This window comes from Sinocyclocheilus anshuiensis, unplaced genomic scaffold, assembly GCF_001515605.1.
Source record: "Sinocyclocheilus anshuiensis isolate Anshui unplaced genomic scaffold, SAMN03320099.WGS_v1.1 scaffold110, whole genome shotgun sequence".
In the NCBI taxonomy this organism is placed as follows: Eukaryota; Metazoa; Chordata; class Actinopteri; order Cypriniformes; family Cyprinidae; genus Sinocyclocheilus; species Sinocyclocheilus anshuiensis.
The window spans coordinates 1,343,723-1,364,924 of record NW_015544155.1 but is presented as its reverse complement, the minus strand read 5'-3'; the positions used below and the strand labels follow the sequence as shown (position 1 = coordinate 1,364,924).

Genomic DNA, 21,202 nt, shown 5'->3' with positions numbered 1-21,202 from the left:
CCTGGCCCAGGGAGGGCCTCAGATCCCGAGTCAAGCCCAGAGAGGGCTGCTGTTCCCGCGTCAAGCCCAGAGAGAGCTCCTGTTCCCATGTCTGGCCCAGAGAGGGCCTCAGATCCCGAGTCAAGCCCAGAGAGGGCTCCTGTTCCCACGTCTGGCCTAGAGAGGGCCTCAGATCCCGTGTCTAACCCAGAGAGGGCTTCTGTTTCCACATCCAGCCCAGAGAGGGCTGCTGTTCCCGCGTCTGGCCCAGGTAGGGCCTCAGATCCCAAGTCTAGCCCAGAGAGGGCTCCAGTTTTCATGTCAAGTCCAGAGAGGGCTCTCCTGTCCACACGTCCCACAAAAACACGAGCATTTTGGGGGGGGGGGCCTATACGTCTTCGGCCGTAGGGGCTGGGCTGAGTTCCGAGGCCATCCCGCCATGGCTCCCCGAACTGCCTGCTCCGACATGGTTCCCCGAACTGCCTGCTCCGCCATGGTTCCCGGAACCGGTACCGCCCCACCCCCCCTCCCCTCTGGAAGTTAAGTGGCGTGAGGACGCGCCTTCCGGGAGGGGGAGGTTATGTCAGACTTGTGTTCCTGTTTTGTTGTGTTTCTGTCCCCATGTGCTCCCCGTGACCCAGTTTCTCCCTTGTTTGATTGTGTTCATTTGAATCAGGTGTGTCTTGTCAGTTACCCTTGTTTCGTCCTGTATTTAAAGTGTTGTTTGCCCTATGTTCCCTTGTGCAGTGTTAAACGTCTAGTGGTGCTACGTGTGTCTCCATCCTACCCCTGCTTGGATGTTTATTAAAGATTGTTGACCTAGAAGCTATTTCTACAACATATAAGTCAAATTCCTCAAGGAACATGCAAAAAAAAAAGATGGACTCTACAGAAAAGAACAGATTAAAAAGCACAGAAATGGACGGATAATAAAAGTGATCCTGACACAGTGTTTGAGATCTATTCATCATGTATAGTAGCCTGAGATCTGATCACCCGAATGCTGTCCATCTCTAACTCCATTATACTTCACTGCTCTGTTATTTAAGATGTTCATGAAATGTTATGTGCTCCGGTCACTAACTTCTACAGCTACACACTCTCATTCTCAGCGTGTCACTCACACTCCCATAATACTACAGGTTCGTGACCCCTAGTGTAATCTCTCCTGGAGTCTATCACAGCCATTATCCGCACAGACAGAGCACAGAGAGATGGCTCTCGCTGACCTACCTTCCAAGGAAGCACTTAGGGAAGGTGGTAAGTTTGCGCTTGCGGTCTTTAATGAGGTGGCCCTGTTTACTCATGAGGTTATAAAGCTCTCGCTGACCTACCTTCCAAGGAAGCACTTAGGGAAGGTGGTAAGTTTGCGCTTGCGGTCTTTAATGAGGGGGCCCTGTTTACTCATGAGGTTATAAAGCTTCTCGCCTTTCTCAGATATCATCACCCAGGTGTCCTGCTCCATGCCCAGTCTCAAAGCTGGAAAAGCAAATAAGAAAGAGATTGCACTGTGAGATTGCACCCGGAATTACCCAGAATGATTGTATGTGTTTATGTGTTGTATATTTAGCACAGTGTATGTACATGTGTGTGTGTATACTGTGTATAGCATGTGTAATTCATGCTAACTACTGTAGTTAAATAATGTTAACAAATGGAACCTTATTGTAAATGTTACCATTTATATTTGTAATTGTAAATCTCAAATTAAGACTTTTGTTCACTCATAGTACACTTAATGAGCCGTAATGTATTTTTTTTCAGCAGGTATTATTACATCACTACTCACTTTTTCGTCTTTCTCTCTCTTTTAAAATGGCCTCCAGCCACTCCTGCTTCTCCTCCGGCGTCTTCGCCATGCAGACGAACCACTTGTTCTTCGCTGTGTTGTGGATCTTCCAGCCGCTGTTCACGATGTTCCCGCTGCTGTGGTAATCCGCTGAGGAAAATCACCGACAAGTAATCAATGTCTGCCTGTCAGAGACGCCTTTTATAGTCCTCCCAGGCCACTTCCTTGGATTTTCCAAAACATATTTTCTTTTGTCTGTGTGGCCCGTTTGTCTACATGTGGCACGACCAGCAATGTTCTCCGTTTCACATTCTTGCCTTCCCTCCACATTTGTATGCCAGGCTATCTATCAAAGTGGTCCAGATGACAAAATGGCCATAAACAAAGCAGTGTGAACAGCCCATGAGAGCAGTAAAGTTCAGAGCAAATGAAACATTCAGGCAACAAACAAAACAGCCCATGAATGAAATGGATCACAGGCAGGCGACGAATCTATTGCTCTAATTACAAGGCCATGAAGAATCGACATGCTATTTGAACAGTCCTGAAGAACAGGCAGGAATTAAAACCCATCTTGAAATACTGTTTGCATCAATGTCTCAGAGGAACAAAATCCTTTAGAACTTTTTTGCAGCTTTCAAACAATACCGTGTGTAGTGGTTTTTTAATCATTTTCATGCATTGTTTTGGGATAAGTACTTCTCTACATTGTACAGCTCTATACTTTGCAAGCAAGTTGGGTTGTCATAATCATGAATTTTGTGCTGATGATTAATTGTAAATAAAGCAATTATTACAATAATATTTTATTATAAAGAAATTGTATTTTAAAAATATTATTATTTGGCAATAATAATAATAATAATATAGTATTAGTATTAGTATTAATTTATTGATTACTTTTCTAATAGTTTGCTATTATTTTTTATATTATATATATATGTGTGTGTGTGTATTAAATAAAAAAAAACAAATAAGGTGAGATGTATTCATCAGTTTATTTTCTCATGCATTAGAAATGGGCTGTACGATCGCACCATAATCAGTCAATCTGGGCGCCTGTGTTTCCTTCCCCCGTAAATGGCCTGTGTGTTGCAATGATTACACATCTCAATTCAGCACAGGAATTGGATAAATTACACCACAGGCAGCATCTTCCTTTAATTCAACCGAATCAATTTCCAAATAGCTCTCAACTTTCATATAAAGACCTATCAGTTTTAAAACCGCTTCATTAGCCCTTGCAGTTTTTTAATTCATTGTAACAGAACGGTACGAGCTTTTACTTGAATATTCTTTCTTTCATTTAAACAACTGAAATGCAAATCAAAGCAAATAATAGTTTATGTCTGGATTTTACACGGAGCCATTGGGGAGAATGGGAAAACACCCACAAGCAAATGTGGCGGTGTTGGCTTTGTATAGATTCCATGGACTGAAACCCATCCATCTCCAGAGCAGCCAGATATTAGGTCTGCCATGGAGCAAATGATTGCTTCTACAAATATAAGTGATAATCAGGGCTTCTCCATCGCCAAAACACACTCCACTCAAGAGCTCATCCAGTCACCGGGCTCCAAGCACTTGTCATCCTGCCCAGAAAATGACATTTTTCTAACCTTTAGCAATTAAAGTAGTTAAACACTTACCCCACAGGCTTTGAAACTATAAAGCTCTATAGATCTATAGAGTTTATTATAGTTTCCCCCTGAGGGTGCAAATATTATTCAGTTATTTTAAAACTAACGGATGGATTTCCCTTAAAGGCAATTATGTTTGCTGTCACATGACTTATATAAACTACTTTGATGGTGGTATTTTTTATTTTTTTCACTTTTAGAGCTTAATAGCCCTAGAACCCAATTACTTTCATTATTCGGAAAAGACATTCTGCTAAAATCCCTCTTTTGTGTTTTACAGAAGAAAATAAAATAGCTATAAGGATCAGGGGTATTATAGTTAACTATAACTAAAAAAGTGTAAAAAAAAAAAAAGTGTTAAAGTTTAAAACTTTAAAAAAGTTACTTTAAATTAACAATAAAATCAATGAAATAAAACATAAAAAGTAAACAATTTTCTCTACAATAAAAATGAAAACTGTATATATATATATATATTTTATTTTATTATTTTTTTTTTTTTCTCTAGTTCACGATGGCCACAATTATTGGCACCCAATTATTTCAACGTCCTTTTCCCAAGAAAACAGCTCTGAGTTTTCTCCTATAATGCCTGATGAGTTTGGAGAACACCTGACAAGCGATCATAGACCATTCCTTCATAGAGAATTTCTCCAGATCCTTCAGATTCCCAGCTCCATGTTGGTGCTTCTTCTCTCTAGTTCACCCCACTCATTTTCTATAGGGTTCAGGTCAGGGAACTGGGACGGCCATGGCAGAAGCTTCATTTTGTGCTTAGTGAGACATTTTTGTGTTGATTTTGACGTTTGATTTGGATCATTGTCCTGATGGAAGTTCTAACCACGGCCCATTATAAGATTTCTAACAGAGGCAACCAGGTTTCGATTTTTTATCTGTTGGTATTTGATAGAATCCATGATGCAATCTATCTGAACGAGATGTCCAGGACCTCCGGCAGAAAAATAGGCCCACAACATTAATGATCCAGCAGTATATTTAACCATGGTGATGGGGTACTTTTTAAGTTTCATCTGACCATAGAAGCCAGTCCCGTTTGAAATTCCAGTCATGTCTGACAACTGAATATGCTGGAATTTGTTTTTGGATAAGCGAGGAGGATTTTTCTTGAAACCCTCCCGAACCACATGTGGTGACGTAGGGGCTGTTTGATATTTTTTTTAGGCTTTCTGACCCAAAGACTCAACTAATCTCTGCAATTCTCCAGCTGTGATCCTTAGAGAGTCTTTGGCCACTCAAACTCTCCTCCTCACCATGCATTAGGATGATATAAACACACGTCCTCTTCCAGGCTGATTTGTAACATCTTTAGCTGATTTGAACTTCTTAATTATTGTCCTGAAGGTGGAAATGGGGATTTTCAATGCTTTAGCTATTTTCTTACAGCCACTTTCTATTTTGTGAAGCTCAACACTCTTTTTCTGCGCATCAGAACTATATTCTTTGGTTTTACTCCTTATGATGGATGATTAAGGGGATTTCGCCGTTGTGTTTCTCATATTTATAATCCTGTGGATCAGGAAGTCATGGCTGGACAATTTCATGCTCCTAGTCACCCTGGTGTGCTAAAAAATGTAAATATGAATAGGAATATACTTCAGAGATTACTCATAAGAATTTCTAGGGGTGCCAATAATTGTGGCCAACATGCATTGGAGAAAAACATTTATTTCATAATGTGAGTTCCCCCCACCTTCAATTGTTTCCCTTTAAAGAAAGGTTAGAATTTTGTGAATTTTTAGAACGAAAGATCAAAAAGATAAACTATGAAATTTATTTTAACAGCTTCCTTTTTGTCACAATACGATTTCACAAAACGAGAAAGGAAATATGACCAAAAAAGGAAAACAGGAACTAAGACAGAGGTAAAACACGACAGACAGTCCAGAATCCTGACATTACGTCCCCTCCCGGAAGGTGCGTCCTCGCGCCGTAGAACAACAGAGGGGGGGGCACGGGTGGGAACTTGGGAGGAGGCTCAGGAGGAGGACGGACACCCGGGAGGGCGCCGGCAGACACAGTCCAGGGAGGTGACGATGGAGGGAGGAGCCTGGGAGGAAACAGGAGGAACTTGGACCAGGAGGAGCCAAGCAGGACCCAGGCCACAGCCATAACGGTGGCCCATGGTGGAGCCGACGGAGGGAGGAGCCATGGAGAAGGAATGGCCGCGACTCCAGGGGGCCGACCAACGACGGCGGAGCAGGTCAGCTCACCCTCAGCCGCAATGCAGGGGGCGGAGGTCCTCTCTGTGCTCACTGGCTCCGTGGCGATCCTCAGCACTGTCGCTCCGTGCGGCGATGGCTCGTCGGTCGCAGCAGGCTCCGTCTCTCCGTCAGCGGTGGGCTCGGGCATGCACTCTGCACATCGGGGAGATGGTGGGCTGGGCACTGGGTCAGGAGTGGAACTGGTGAGATTCTCCTGGGAACAGGCGGGGAACAGAGATCCATTTCTCACCAGTGTCCACTCCACAAAGGCGGCGAAATTCGCTCGAGGACCATCTTCGGACGACAGCGTTCTGCACGAGATGTTTAAACTGGCATTGTAGAACCCACAGAGAAACGAACCGGGCTGCACTAAGTCCCGCGATAGTGCAGGTCTCTACTCGGAAGGTGCCTGTTATAATGTTATGATCGAGGCTCTGGACTCTGAGCATAACTTGTTTTTCTATAACAAACTATGAAATATTTTCTATAAAACGTTAATGCCCTGGCAGTGGCAAATTCTCACGGTCTGCCTACTGTGTAGGAACGAGGAGACGAAGGAGCACGGAGACGAAGGAGATTAACACAGGGAACAATCTTTATTACTCCAAATAAAGACTTACACGAACGAACACACACGTAGCACAGGGGAGTTGACGTTTAGACTGGACGCAGGACTCAGGAAAACACAGGGCTTAAATACTAGAACTAAACGAGGGAATTAACAAGACACACCTGGAATCAATAAACACAATGGGAACAGGAACAGGAAAGAAACTAAATATGGGCATGTAACACACGAGGGAAAACTAGGTCATGGGGAGCAAAACACAACACAGACAGTCCATCTTCCTGACACAAATAGCTTTGGTTTTATATTTAATTTGATTACATTCATGTTATAAGTTGATATTTACAATAAATATTTTAACTGCTACTATGTAAAAGAAATACTGCTGTAAAAAAACACCTTATTTGTTTAAAGTGTTTGCAAACCAAATGTTATTGCACTTTTGTTCATATAGCAGATATATGAACAAAATATATATATATATATATACACACACAGAAACATATATGGCTTTTAATGTTGAATTGCTATAATTAATTTTATTCTCTGACATGAAAAATAAAAATCCATTTAAAGATGCCATTAATTTCCGATACAATAATGAATACATCGAGTCAATATATAATATAATACAATATAATATAATGCAACATTTCTCATTTTCATTTAGTTTCATAGTTTAACACGGATAATATGGATAATATGGATTTAATATGGATTTGTAATGACAACACACACCTGTTCCATCATCCACATTCTCCACCTCCATGACCTCTGTGTTGATTCGGCCTCGGAACAGGTAACGAGGACCCTCAGTGGCCGTCTTACTGTTTTTTAAACGCCTGTAACAAAGCGCAGCACAGAACCATTACTTTGAGCTTCTCCGTTATCTCATTAAAAACTAAAAACCAACACAGCTGGCAGCTGAAAGGTTTGACAGGTGAAAGTGAAAGCTCACCTGTTCTTCTTCTTACAGTACACCAGCAAGTTGTCAAAGAGAAAGAAGATGCGTTCCTGGATGTTCCCTGCAGAGATCTTCAGCAGAACTCCCTGCATGAGCATCTCCGTACAGCTGTCTGTGATGTTGGAGCCCTGAGTGTGGAAAATAGAGCAAAAAAGGTTAAAAAGTAATAAAAAAAACAATGTATTCAAACCTGAATTTTATTTTTTGTAACAAAATTTTATGTGGCAGAAATGTTTATACTTTTTATTTCAATGTTTTCTTTATCAAAATAAATAAAATAAAATAAAATGATTAATCTGAGTCCAGCTGTCTGTGATTATCTGTGAGTCAATATTATTTTAGTACCGATTATAGTTTTATAGTTTTTGTTAATAATTTAAATTAGATTTTATTTGCATATTTTCACTTAAATTTTAGTTAGTTTTAGCATTTTGTTGTTTTTTCTTATTTTTATAAGATTTTTTTTTTTTTTTTTACATATGTCTCTATATATTTTGTTTTTATACTTTTATATTTTTTATATTTTTTTATTTGTTAGTGCTAGCTTATTTAGTTTTAGTTGTTTTAGTAGTTAAAGTCAAACTAAACAAACATGAGAATGTTGCGTTGGCAAATATCTAAAATAAAATATACCCTTTTTATTCTATATTTTATTTCAGTTAATGTTTATTTTGTTTCAAGTAACAAGTTTTTTTATGGTTTTAGTTTTAGTTAACAATAAAACATTGTGTCATGTGTCATGTGTCATTTTAATAAAACAAACAAACAAACATACATAAATAAATAAATAATCTATCTCAGTTCTGTGACGTTGAAGCCTTGAGTAAGGACAATAGAGAAGATATTTCCAGAACGATCACTAGTAATCCCAGAGTGCTGTTTCCCAGAGTGCTCTTGGTCAGTGGAGTCTCATGAACACTGCTTCATAAGACCTGCTGTGAAGGACACACAGCTGTACAGGAGGTCAACGACAACGAGCAACCAGCCACTTCTGGACACTGCTGTGGAAAAACTACTCTCTCTCATCCCATCTCCACCCACAGCCTGTGAGAACAGACAACCTCTTCCTCTTCCCCCAAATCCAGAACACATATTAATGCACTGATGCATTTCACATTTAATGGGGGCTGAAGTTCATGATTACGAAGCAAATTTTAGATTCTTTGCTTTCATTGTAGGTGTGCATCCCATCAAAGTCCTTGTTTCCTGGACATGAAGTAACAGGAAAGCAAAAGGCCAGTAATGAAGCACAGAAGGCTAAAACAGATATAGGAACTGCTTCCAAAAGGTCACCGTGTACTTCATTAAAGCGGTTTTGGAATGGTCACTGCACTCCGAACAGTACGTACCAAATGGTGCACAGAAAGTTCCCCATAATATTATAAAGTGACAGCTCTGGCCACACAGACCAAATGCATACAATTTCTCGCCTACCAGAAGGGTGTGACGGCTCAGATATGTGTTACAGACAGAAACAATCTTGCGGGGAAATTGTAGATCTTAAAACAAAATTCAGTCAACATCATTTTCGAAACCCATGTCTGTCTGTTATAAAACATTCCACTATATTTCCCTTGTAAAATCTGACCACCTGTTTTTCATTCTGCGGTATGTTTTTACAATGGTTGATGTGGACAGAGAAACCTGGCTAGGATCATTTCAACACGCACCCTGAATGCTAAAACAACATGGCCTTTGTTTTGCTAAATTTCTTCTTAAAACACAAGGACATGTGCAAGGCTGCTAGGATCAAATGCAAAAGTCTACTTATTCGTTTAAAAATAGTTGCGGTCATTGCTGTTTAATCTCTAAACATGTGAGACTTGAACTTATTACGACTGCTTACAAATTCATTTACTTGCATTCTTGAATATGATATGGCTCAGTGATTCATGAAGCAGATGGGTAAACAGATTCAAAAGAATGTAAGCATAAACGCTGTCCTCTGTACCAACATCTGCAAAATACGGTTAAAAATAGATCCAAAGCCTGCTGTGAAGTGTTCATTCTGAGATTAAACAAGGCTGAGGCTAAATCTGAGTGATACAGGAAGATGTACATGAGACAGTTAAACTCAACACTCAGCAGAGAGACTTTCGTGGTTAACACACTGACCACAACTGTTAACTCAGTCTAGGGCCACCATGCCAAAGTGGCTCACACCTACCACACAGCAACACCCATACTCACAAAACCCAGACTTCTGGACTCTGTTGAAGTCATAAATAAATAAATAAATAAATTAAATTAAACAAAAGTGCCATAATTTACTCTATCTTCTGTGGAACATAAAAATATTTATTAGGCATAAAATGAAAGTGAATGGTACCCAGAGCCTGTCAAACTCCAAAATGACAAAGAAAACATAAAAGCACTGTAAAATTAAACCATTTGATTCCTACATCCCAAATGTTCTGACGTCATATGCTAGTCATTATTCAATGCCATAATTTTCAAATCTCACATGTTCATAATTCACGTTCCCATATTACTGTATGTCACACCAAGTTTAATGTCTCCAAACATAAAACGTTTTAATGTGATACATTTGAATATGTGCATATGCAAATGAGACTAATAAGCTAAAATTCTAACGTTTGGGGTCTAAAGATTTTTCATGTTTGAAAGAAGTTCTCTTATGGTCACCAAGGCTGCATTTATTTGATCAAACATAGAGTAAAAACAGTAATATTGTGAAATATTATTACAATTTAAAATTACATTTTTATTTAAATATATTTTAATATATAATTTATTCCTATGATGTCAAATCTGAAACGGTAACACATTTATTTATTTATTTTTATAATTCTTTGATTAGAAAGTTCAAAAGAAAAGCATTTATTTGAAATAGAAGTCTTTTGTAACAATGTAAAGGTGTTTGCTGTTACGTTTGATTAAATTTCATGCATTGTTGCTGAATAAAAGTATTAAAGAGATAGTTGAACTGTTTGGTTACCCATATTCTTCAGAATATCATCTTTTATGTTCAACAGAAGAGAGAAACTCGTACAGGTTTGGTACAATGTGAGGGTAAGTAAATGATGTCAGAATTAAAATTTTTAGGTGAACCATCCCTTTAAATACTATCACAACAAAATCATACAGACACCAAACCTTGGAGCGGTTGTGTATATTTGAATATATACTTGAGTATATATATTCTTTCTCAAGAATATATACTTGAGAAATATTTGGATATTTTTCTTACAAAGACGCATCGATTCACTACAGGAGGCCTTTGATCACCCCCCAAGACAATTTTTTATATAACTCCAACTGGATTCATCTGAAAGAAGAAAGTCATATACACCTAGGATGCCTCGGGGGTGAGTAAAATGCAGCCTAATTTTCATTTTTGGGTGAACTAACCCTTTAATATGTTTGTTCTTGGTGTAATATATCTGCTACATTGCTGCTGCGGCAGAGCAAGTACCGAGACTTGCTACTGCCAATACATCCACAGACATGCTGCTGTGAGCATGTAAGAAATACTGCTGCTGCACATATAACATACATTAAATAACCCCCATATATAACATACATGAATTCTCCCTGTAGCAGATCTATACAGGTTGAGCTGGGGAAGGTGGAGGGTTTCTGTAGTGCGCTGCAACTGCTACAGCAAGCACTAAGTATTTCAATGCTGAGCAGCAAGCTCATTGGCTTCTGATGTGAAAAGAAATCAATCAGCTGTGCCATGTGAATGATGACATAATTATATCAGATTGAGTTCAAACTGATCGGCCTGCGACACAGTTTCATGACAGAACTTTGTATTTCTTTTTAACTTTCTATTCAAGTATCATGGTTTCCACAAAAATATTAAGCAGCACAACTGTTTTCAACATTGATAATAATAAGAAATGTTTCTTGAGCACCAAAACAGCATATTAGAATGATTTCTGAAGAATCATGTGACACTGAAAACTGGAGTAATGATGCTGAAAATTCAGCTTTGCATCACAGGAAGAAATTACATTTTAACATATTAAAATAGAACAGTGTTATTTTAAATTGTAATAATATTTTACAATATTATTGTTTTATTGTATTTTTGATCAGCCTTGGTGACCATAAGATACTTCTTTCACAAATGTAAAAAAAAAAAAACTTTTAAACAAAACCTTTAAAAACTTTTTAATAACTACATTTTGAGGACAAGATCCACACAAGGTAAAAAAGCTTAATTAAGCAGGGATATGTAGTTGCAGAGCTGTTGCTAAGCTGTTTTGAGTGGTTGCTATGATGTTGTAGGTGGTCGCTTACTAGCCCGTCAACAAATCCCAAAGTATCTATGAAAGTCCCTAGATAGGGTTTGAGTACACAATGAAAGTCTATGGGATTTTTGCACTTTTCAACATCTGTCAAGAGAAATCATAAGTCTGATTGTTTAGAAAAGTAAAAACACATCTCTTCAACAAGCCACATGATTTAACAATGTTGAAAACAGTAGTGATGCTTGATATCCTTGCCAAATAAAAGTGTTAAAATTATTAAGATATCTTTCTTGTCCGTAACTCAAACTTTGCAGGATGAGTTGCACGCCAAACCCTAATAGATAAGAGTTAACAAACCCTAATACATAGAGTTAAATGTTTTTTCAAATCATTGTTTTCTGTAGTAAGTACCACTAATAGTTTAGAAACAATGGAGTTCAAATAGAGATTCCCATCATGATGTGTGTGTGTGTGTGTGTTTGTGTGTTTACCTCCCAGCCCTCAATATGAGACTGCCACTCTTCCAGCACCTCCAGTTTCTCCATCTGCCTTTTGGCCTCATTGATACTGGAGCAAACGGCTTTCATAACCTGCAGCGACTCCTGCACCATCAAGTAGTCGTTGTGTTTCTTTGGGGTTCTTTTCAGCAGCTCCTAAACATCCACAGAGAAGAAAAAAAACATCAAGCATCACATGAAAAGAAAGTGGTATAATTGCAACAAAACATGATCGTATCGTGAATAAGTACGAAGTGAGCTTAACTTTGAAACAAAACTTGACATTGACCAAAGCTAGAGGCTATGTTTTTTGAAGAATTATGGCTAAAACTGTGTTTGTGGTATGTTCAGTGTTCTTGCTACTGCAAGACGGGGTGTGTTGAGGAAGATGGTAATCTCTAAACCAAGTCTAAACACAAGTGTTCTGCCTCATCAGTTTAATTCTGCCGCTCACATTTACATGTCTAAGATATCTGAGCAACCACAGATGCCTATCGCTGGTATTTAGCGAGAGGGGCTGTGGCGGCTCCGACTGTGAGAAGCTCAGTGAATACGCCAGAAATTATGGTCTTATTACATGAACTAGCTCTTGTGGGTGTTTACAGTAAATGGTTTAAAAATCAATGTTTTTGGGTTCAAGAACAGCCACGAAACATTAGCTATGAGCCTGGCAATAGATGAAACTCAGAGTGTAAATAATGGCTTGTAAAATTGTTGTTGATTTTCCATGTAAATATACAAAATAATGGTAACACTCTGACCATTCACCAAAAACATGTAGAGTTTAGTGTTTTATTGATTTTTTTTTATTGATTTAAGCTGTGAGGGTGACAACAAGCAAAGATGGCAAATTATATATATATATATATATATATAATAAACAAAATAAAATGATTACAATACAATTTAATATGAAATTAAATATATTAAATTGTAATATTAATAATATATTAAATTGCAATAAATTGATCAGAATACCAGACATGAAATTTTAACATCTGAACAATGTTTATATGTAATATTAAATCAATATTTGATATCAATCAATAAATGATCAAACATTTTCAAAATCATTTGAAAAAAAAAATGTAATACGTTTAAAAAAAAGTCAATAAAAAATATATAACTGATAATGTATTACGAATTATTTCCAGGAATTGTCATTCATGCTAAATTATGAGGTTACAATGTAGTTTGAAATGTCTATAGTTGCATAATTTGTACTCACTCTCAGGAGTAATGGGTATTTACAGATCCTCTGGATGGGTGCAACCAGGCAGACCTCCAAAGGAACCTCTGTGTTCTTCCTGCCGCCCAGCAACATGCAGTTCTCAAGAGATAAACAAGCAAAAGAAGTCAGAAAATGACAGAAATTTCCCTATGCAGTCTTTAATAACACTCTATACTTGAATTTGAGTCTCAGAGGGATGACATGTTTCCAACCAAGGTCATGGCTATAAAATTGCCATTAAATCAAATTCAATTACAGCCGTATAGCCACCATGGAGTGAGTTCAAAGACTTAGGAAGCAGTAAATCTAAGAGTGCTCGCAATCCTACCATATAGATTACCAACATCACACTTTCGAGAACACCAGTGATTATGTTTCAGTTTTTATATTAACACATAAACATATCTTAATTTCAAAAATACCACAAACAAACATTAAGAGCATAAAGAGCTTGTAATACAACAAATAAATGTATAATAAATTACCCTAATAAAAGCAAGAAAAAACATGTTTACATTAATGCACTTACAAGAGACACCTATAGATCAGTTAATCGCACTGGAATAAATGTAAAAAAATACACGTTTTTACATTTCTAAAATAAATCCACAACATAAAGCTTCAAAAATGTGAGTGTGCAGCTTGTCTTTTAATGTATGTAAGTATTTTAGTGTTATAGAGGAGTCAGCGCTTGTTTGCATTACATTACAAAGACAGAGTGTTGAAGGACACTCCTGTCAGCTCAGTCAGAGGAAATGAATTTGTGTCGGACTCTCCAAGGAGCTCCCATGTATCACAGGAGGTCATAAGATATAATATTACAAACACATGCCACCGGGGCATCAGTGTTAGACCTGACCTTGGCCCGGTCTTGCCCATTTACAATGCCCATTAATGAGCTCTCCATCCAGAGACAGGAATAGGAAATGTGTCCAACAAAAACATCTTTATTCATGTGTTTTAATACAAATGAAGAGTAAATAATCAAATAATTAAAAAAAACAAATAAATAAATAAAAATAAATATATAATAATTTAAAAATAAAATAAACTAAACTAAAACAAAACAAAACTTTAAGCATTGCAAATCAAGTACTGAAAAACGTGGTGCAGCATTTAGAGTGCCATTTATTTTGTAAAGTAAAGTAAGATTAAATAAAATAAAAAAATTCTATACATTAGAAATCAAGTGATGAAAAAATTACAGATTTCAAGCTGATAATAAGCAGATAATAAGCTGCTCATGTGTAAGAACACAGTTTCACTCTGAAACATGCAGAGCATATATTTATTGAATTAAATCGCAACCTTTGCGATTTGATTATCACATTAAGCCGTATCACAATTTAGTTTTTTTTTTTTTTTTTTGATTACTTGTGCAGCCCTAACTTCTACTGCAAAAATGACTGTAATAGTATGGCAACTAGTATACATGAATATTGTAATTCACACAAAAATGATATACAGTGCGGCAACAAGTGTCTTACCAGCAGAAGCGTGCGTACTGTCCTGATCTTATTGAGCTCCAGCAGAAGCCTCTGGGCTTTCTCGTGATTCCCACAGTACTCGTCGTAAATCTGAAACCTTCCTCTCTGAGGAGAAACACAGACACAAAACACACAAAGTCACAGCCAGTCACATACAGGAGGCCTGGAGGCCAGGAGGCCTGTTTCTGAGATTTCACTCCTCATGCCCTTCAGCGTCGGAGGTTTTATCCAGAGGCAGAAGGAAGATTGGCGGATCGAATGCTAGCACAAAAAAGCAATGGCTTCATCCCAAAACCACAACATAGCATTGTCATTTAAAGCACCCCTGCAGTGTTCTACCCTCACAAACATAAATTGACCCCCCAAAAAAACTACAAAAAAATATTATTATATAATTAAAAATGTAAAAATAATAATAAAACAAACTGCAAAATATAAATATAAATACAGACTATGTATGTATGCATGTATGTAAGTGTGTGTGTGTGTGTGTGTGTGTGTGTGTGTATGTATATATATATATATATATATATATATATTTATTTCAGTAAAATTATTTATTTTTTAAAACATGTGTATTGTATCCTGCTGGGGGGGAAAAACTTAAAAAGTCTGAGGTACTGTACTTTCCCAGCCTGAACTGTTGGCAGATTTTGGAGTGGTTTTGGGCACTTTTCAGCCTGTCAGGCTGGGAGTCCAGCTTAAACCAGCTAAGACCAGCTTAAACCGAGAAGGTTTTTTTCCAACAAGGATGTGTGTAATACAATGAGAATAAGAGAGTGTGGCAGACAGAGACTTACAAAGTGCAGGAAGCAGCGGCCCACTTCATGATACGGGTTGGGGTCGGGCTGCAGAAGCTCTTCGACCATGGACAAGAAGTCCCTGTGCACAGACAGGATCTCTTCCAGGTTAGAAAACAGCACCTGTGGGGCGAAAGCATGGAAAGATTGACTTACTGACTGAGGGACATTGTCTGGATCTGGAAAACCAGCAATTCACTGCAAAAACTGAAGATGAAAACCAACTATGTTTGATGTCACTGATGTCAAACCAGGTGCAGCGTTGTGGAGTGAGAACTACAGCAACATATAACAACTTAACGGGTTAGTTCACCCAACAATGAAAATTCTGTCATTAATTACTCACCCTCATGTCGTTTCAAACCAGTATGACCTTCGTTCATCTTCGAAACACAAATTAATATATTTTTGATGGAATCTGAGAGCTGTCTGACCCTCCCATAGACAGCAATACAACTGAAATGTTCCCAAGTCCAGAGACGTAGCAAGGAGATCGGTAAAATAATCCATGTGACATCAGGGGTTCAACCGTAATTTTACGAAGCTACGAGAATACTTTTTGTGCGCAAAAGAAAAAAAAAAAGACTTTATTCAACAATTCGTCTCCTCCGCGTCACCCTAGCGCCGTTTTGGAGAATATCCGCTGGACGTAAACAGCGTATGCTATTCTGTGTCAGCTGCGTCACGCCGGATATGTTTCCTAAATTATTGGGATTTGATATAAACAAAAACAATGTATCCGCATGGCGCAGCTGACACAGAATAGCATATGCTGTTTACGTCCAGCGGATACTCTCCAAAATGGCGCTAGGGTGACGCGGAAAAGACGAATTGTTGAATAAAGTCTTTTTTTTTTCTTTTGCCCACAAAAAGTATTCTCGTAGCTTCGTAAAATTACGGTTGAACCCCTGATGTCACATGGATTATTTTACCGATCTCCTTGCTACGTTTCTGGACTTGGGAACATTTCAGTTGTATTGCTGTCTATGCAGGGTCAGACAGCTCTCAGATTCCATCAAAAATATCTTAATTTGTGTTCTGAAGATGAACGGAGGTCTTACGGGTTTGAAACAACATGAGGGTGAGTAAATAATGACAGAATTTTCATTTTTGGGTGAACTAACCCTTTAAATGTTGGTCTGTTCCTCACACAAATCTATTGTCTGAAATGAAAAGGCTTACAATATAGTGCACAAGTCTTATGCAATGTTATTTTAGTATAATTTATATAATATCATAATTTTTATTAATATGTTAAATTAGCTTTTTTATTTTTATATTTGCAGGTTTCATTTTAATTTTAGTTGAAGTTTTAGTAATTATGTGCATTTCTCATTTTTATTAGTTTTTTTTCTATTTAAATTTTATTTTTATTTCAGTTTTAGTAATTTAAGTACTTAAACTTTCAGTTACATTGCAAAAAAAAATGGTGAAGGATTTACTTCTAACCTATTTTTACTCAGGAATTGCTAGTCAATTTCACAAATAATTGCAAACAGCCAGCAACATACTGAATTTAACAAAATGTTAAAGTAGAGACTGAAATAGTATTTATTTACAAAATGTAATCTGATCATATTTTTATAACTTAAAATTACCAAGGCAACATTTCTACGTTTCAAGTTTAAGTTCTAATCAAATGTTTTTATTTTATTTTAGCTATATTTCAATTACTGAAAATTATTTTTAATAATAACAACAATACTGGTCTTATGGACCATATTAATGATACATTATGGTGCTTTTTGACATTTTTAAAGCTCATCTGCTTTCACTGTATGGAAAATAGCAGCCTGGGCATTTAACTAAACATCTCCTTTTGAGTTTAATGGAAGAAAAAAGTCATACCGGTTTGGAATGACATTAAGGTGTTTAAATTACTATTTTCGTTTTTAATTAACTATTCCTTTTACAAATATTCATTTTTGAGGCTTGACTGCACCCCTAAAACCAATAGTGTGTCCAAAACTCACCTTGACAGTTTCCTCTGTGATATTCTTATCAATTTTAGACACAGCATACTGATTGAGGCGATGAAGAAGTACCTGTTGGGGACACAGGAAAGAGGAGAATGTAAACAGTCAGCAAACAACCCACAAACTGTCTCCCTCTTGCGCACGATCATCCGTCTGAGAAAGACTCAGTTGAATTTCCAATTGCAGCAAGTTGGATGAAGAGGCCCTGACCGACTGAAACTACAGTAAACTGCAGCCAACACTAACGATCCAACATGAAATCCAATTTCTCCTCATCACGGATGGCAGGGAATACATAACAAATGCAATTTACAACCTTCCCAAGAAGAAGGAGAAAGATGCCACAATACTGGGGGTCTGACAAAACAGGACTTGAAATAAAAACAACAGGAAGGAAGCGTGACTACATTTGTGAACAGAAATAATGAATATAGTATAGCTGCGTCCACAAGTCACTTTGCATGAAGGAAATTTGAGTAAACACAAATAAATTCAATGATATGGTAAGATCTCTATTTGGAGCAGAGAATGCTGATAGGGAGAACCATTTCAATATAAGCTAAACTATTCAGATCTTATCTAAATCACTGTGTCACACTTGCTTTTTCTATTATAAAACAGCCTGAGATAATTGGGCTGTTACTGTATATCTGGAGCTCAAAGCTAGATAAATAAAAGCGTGATATCTTAGTTGTGGTTGTACATCTTGTTGATTTGTTAATATGAGCGAGGCAAAGGCTGTCAGAAGTTCATTTCAGAAATGTTTGGTTTGTTAAATATGCATGCTAAATACATGGTACATGTTCAAACAAAGTCTCGGGTTACGCATGTGACCATGGTTCCCTGAGAGGGAATGAGATGCTGCGTCCTCTAGCGGACACTTGGTGGACTGCTGCCAGCAGGACCGGTGTCTGAAGCATGTGTGAAAAAACTCCAATCCTATTGGCCCACGTAGCCCGTGATGTCACAGGCTGGTGGCTGGAAGTATAAGACGGCACCTGCAGAACACGTCACCAACTAAGTTGTCTGAAGGAGGCGTGAAACAGACAGGCATGGCGAGGGGATGTAGCGACTCCTCTAACGGACACTTGGGGAACAAAATGCCAACTATGCCATGCCGCACCACATGCCTGTCCATCTGGTGAAAGAGCACCAAGGAAGTGATAGACATACATCTAAACTTTCCTCAGAAAGGGGCCAAGTCACTGACGCCCCGGGCTGCTCACATAGCTTGGCAGAAATGGGGAAGCCAGTTTCAGATGAAAGAGGGACATCCACACCAAGCTAAGAACACAGCTACCCTCAGATAGCTATGTTATGTGAGCAACACTTTAGCCTGATAATACAAGGACCACAGATAGATAGAGGCTACCTACTTAGAAACACTGGCAGGGGGGATAGCACAGTCTAGATAGGGGCTCCAGGGAACCACTACCTAAAAACCCTAGTAAGGGGAGTAGTCACCGAGCTAGAAAACGGGGTAACACTTTAGTATAGGGACCAGTTCTCACTATTAACTAGTTGCTTATTAGCATGACTATTATTAACATATTGTCAGTTTATTAGTACTTATAAAGCACATATTCTGCATGAACATATTCTGCATCCCTAACCCTACCCAATACCTAAACTTAACAACTACCTTACTACCTTACTGTGAATAGAGTAAAAGGTACTTGTCGAAAAAAAAAAACTACTTGAGTAAGAATAAAAGAGTAGCTTATTTAAAAGTACTCATAAGTAGTGAGTACTGAGCTGTAGATTCTACCCACAAAGAAACCAATCAGATGTGCCATGTGAATAATGATGTGATTATATCAGATTGATGTGATTTATATCAGATATCAGTTAGAACCTGTGCCATCTAGAGTTTCATGAAAGAACTTTGTATATATTGTCAGAATGCTGAAAATCTACAATTTAGTGACAGTACAGAAAACGAGGCATTTCCTGTTAGCATATCTGTCTAAATGGCTGTGCTGTAAACAGCTCGTCCTCTCTGCTGAGTGAGTGGGTCTATAACACTAGGCCAAATAACCAAAGAGAGGCTCCCCACTGGCAAGATAACCACATGCAACTGAATGTGCTGATTACAAAGCCAAGAACTAACCACTTATATATTTCATCAACTAAAATTAAACCGTTCCAGAACACTCTCCAAACGAAAATCCAAATGAAAGGGCGAATAAGGAAGGAGGTAATGAAACCCGGCTCTTGATTGCAGCTCAGCTGCGCAGCAAAAGCCTCAGTGCTGATTATGTTTCTGTAGCTCTGCTCCACAGCTACACCGGCTGATTAGCAAGTCTAATGAACATACATGTGGAGTGTCAGCGATCGGCACCTTGCATTGGCTTGACAGGGCTGCTGGTTTGCACTAACAACATGTAACTTCAGTTTACATTTGCATACGATTTCATGTCATCTGAGCTTTAGAACAGGATCTGTCCCACTGCGATGAGGTTCTGCAGCTAACACAACTACCACGTTCAAGGCCCAGAAAGGTAGTAAGGACATTGTTAAAATAGTCCATGTGACAGCAGAAGTTCAACCTTAATTTTATGAAGCCACGAGAATACTTTTTGTGTGCAAAGAAAACTAAAATAACAACTTTATTCAACAATTTCTTCTCTTCCGTGTCAGTCTTCGTCGTGTGTTCACGTGGTAGTAAAAATATCTTTGTGTTTTGAAGATGAACGAAGGTCTTACGGTTTGGAACGACATAAGGGTGAGTACTTAATGACAGAATTTTCATTTTTGGGTGAACTATCCCTTTAACCTTGCACAAGTCTTACATTTCAGCCCTATCTCAAATTCCACAGCAAATGCTAGTCTCATTAGATTTTGTTAAGATCAAAAAATGACTGTTTGCAATAGAGATTTAAGGGATAGTTGACCCAAAAATCTCAGGAACACAAAAGAAGATATTTTGAAGAATGTTGATGACCAAACAGTTTCAGGTCCTACTGAATTCTGTAGTCTTTTTTGTCCATACTATGGAAGCCATTGTGACTCAGAAACGTTTGGACACCAACATTATTCTGTGTTCCACAGAAAGAATTAAAGCCATATAAGTTTGAACCAACATGAGGGTGAGTAAATAAAGACCAAATTTTAATTTTGGTCAACTATTCCTTTAAAGTTTCCTGTTTTGTCTACAGTCAGTAAAAAAAAACACTGATTCCAGTACCCATTGAGCATGAGTCTTGGGTCACTAAGGAACTTCAGGGTGGAAAGGTGGATGTCATCCAAGGAGACTGCAGGAAAAAACAACTTGTCCTTTTCAAAGAACACCTCACATGTATGCAGTCCAAAACACTTACAAACTCATGGATGTGAACCACATGCAGACAAACTCACATTCACCTGCTGGCCACTGTCTCGTCTTCTTCAGCTTCAGACGGAAGCTTGCTGCTGTAAATCCAGCCTTTATTAGACAGCCAGATGACCGAATATGAGAGTGCTCTGAACCTGCACCAAGCCATGAAGTCATACTCATACTAATATCTTCACCAGGAGCAGAAAATCCAGCATGGTTTCATTTAACATCTTATAGAAAAATATTCAGACTGAATGCAAATTATAGGGGTCTTTGAGGGGGTCTGACCACCCAAATTTAAGGCTAGAAGCCTAGAACCCTCCACAAGAATTAAAAATGTGTGTGTATAGACTACAGTTCAAAAGTCTGGTGTCGGTAAAATTCTTTCATGTTATTGAAAGAAGTCTCTTATGCTCACTAAGGCTATATTTATTTAATTTAAAAATACAGTAAAAATAGTAATATTGTGAAATGTTATTACAAATTAAAATAACTATTATATATATATATATA

General features: G+C 38.0%; 1 protein-coding gene across 1 annotated transcript in view; it reads right to left on the bottom strand.

Annotated features, from left to right (window-relative positions):
* LOC107695383 (phosphatidylinositol 3,4,5-trisphosphate-dependent Rac exchanger 2 protein-like) overlaps positions 1-21,202 on the bottom strand; it is a 123,841-nt gene that overhangs the window by 78,327 nt on the left and 24,312 nt on the right. Inside the window, exons 2-10 of the mRNA XM_016495267.1 lie at positions 17,371-17,442; positions 15,398-15,520; positions 14,598-14,702; positions 13,108-13,209; positions 11,874-12,035; positions 7,157-7,290; positions 6,937-7,040; positions 1,769-1,918; positions 1,314-1,458 (exon numbers count right to left, since the gene is read on the bottom strand). Of these exons, the coding sequence (XP_016350753.1) occupies positions 1,314-1,458; positions 1,769-1,918; positions 6,937-7,040; positions 7,157-7,290; positions 11,874-12,035; positions 13,108-13,209; positions 14,598-14,702; positions 15,398-15,520; positions 17,371-17,442 (1,097 nt within the window). The remainder of the gene's footprint in view (positions 1-1,313; positions 1,459-1,768; positions 1,919-6,936; positions 7,041-7,156; positions 7,291-11,873; positions 12,036-13,107; positions 13,210-14,597; positions 14,703-15,397; positions 15,521-17,370; positions 17,443-21,202) is intronic.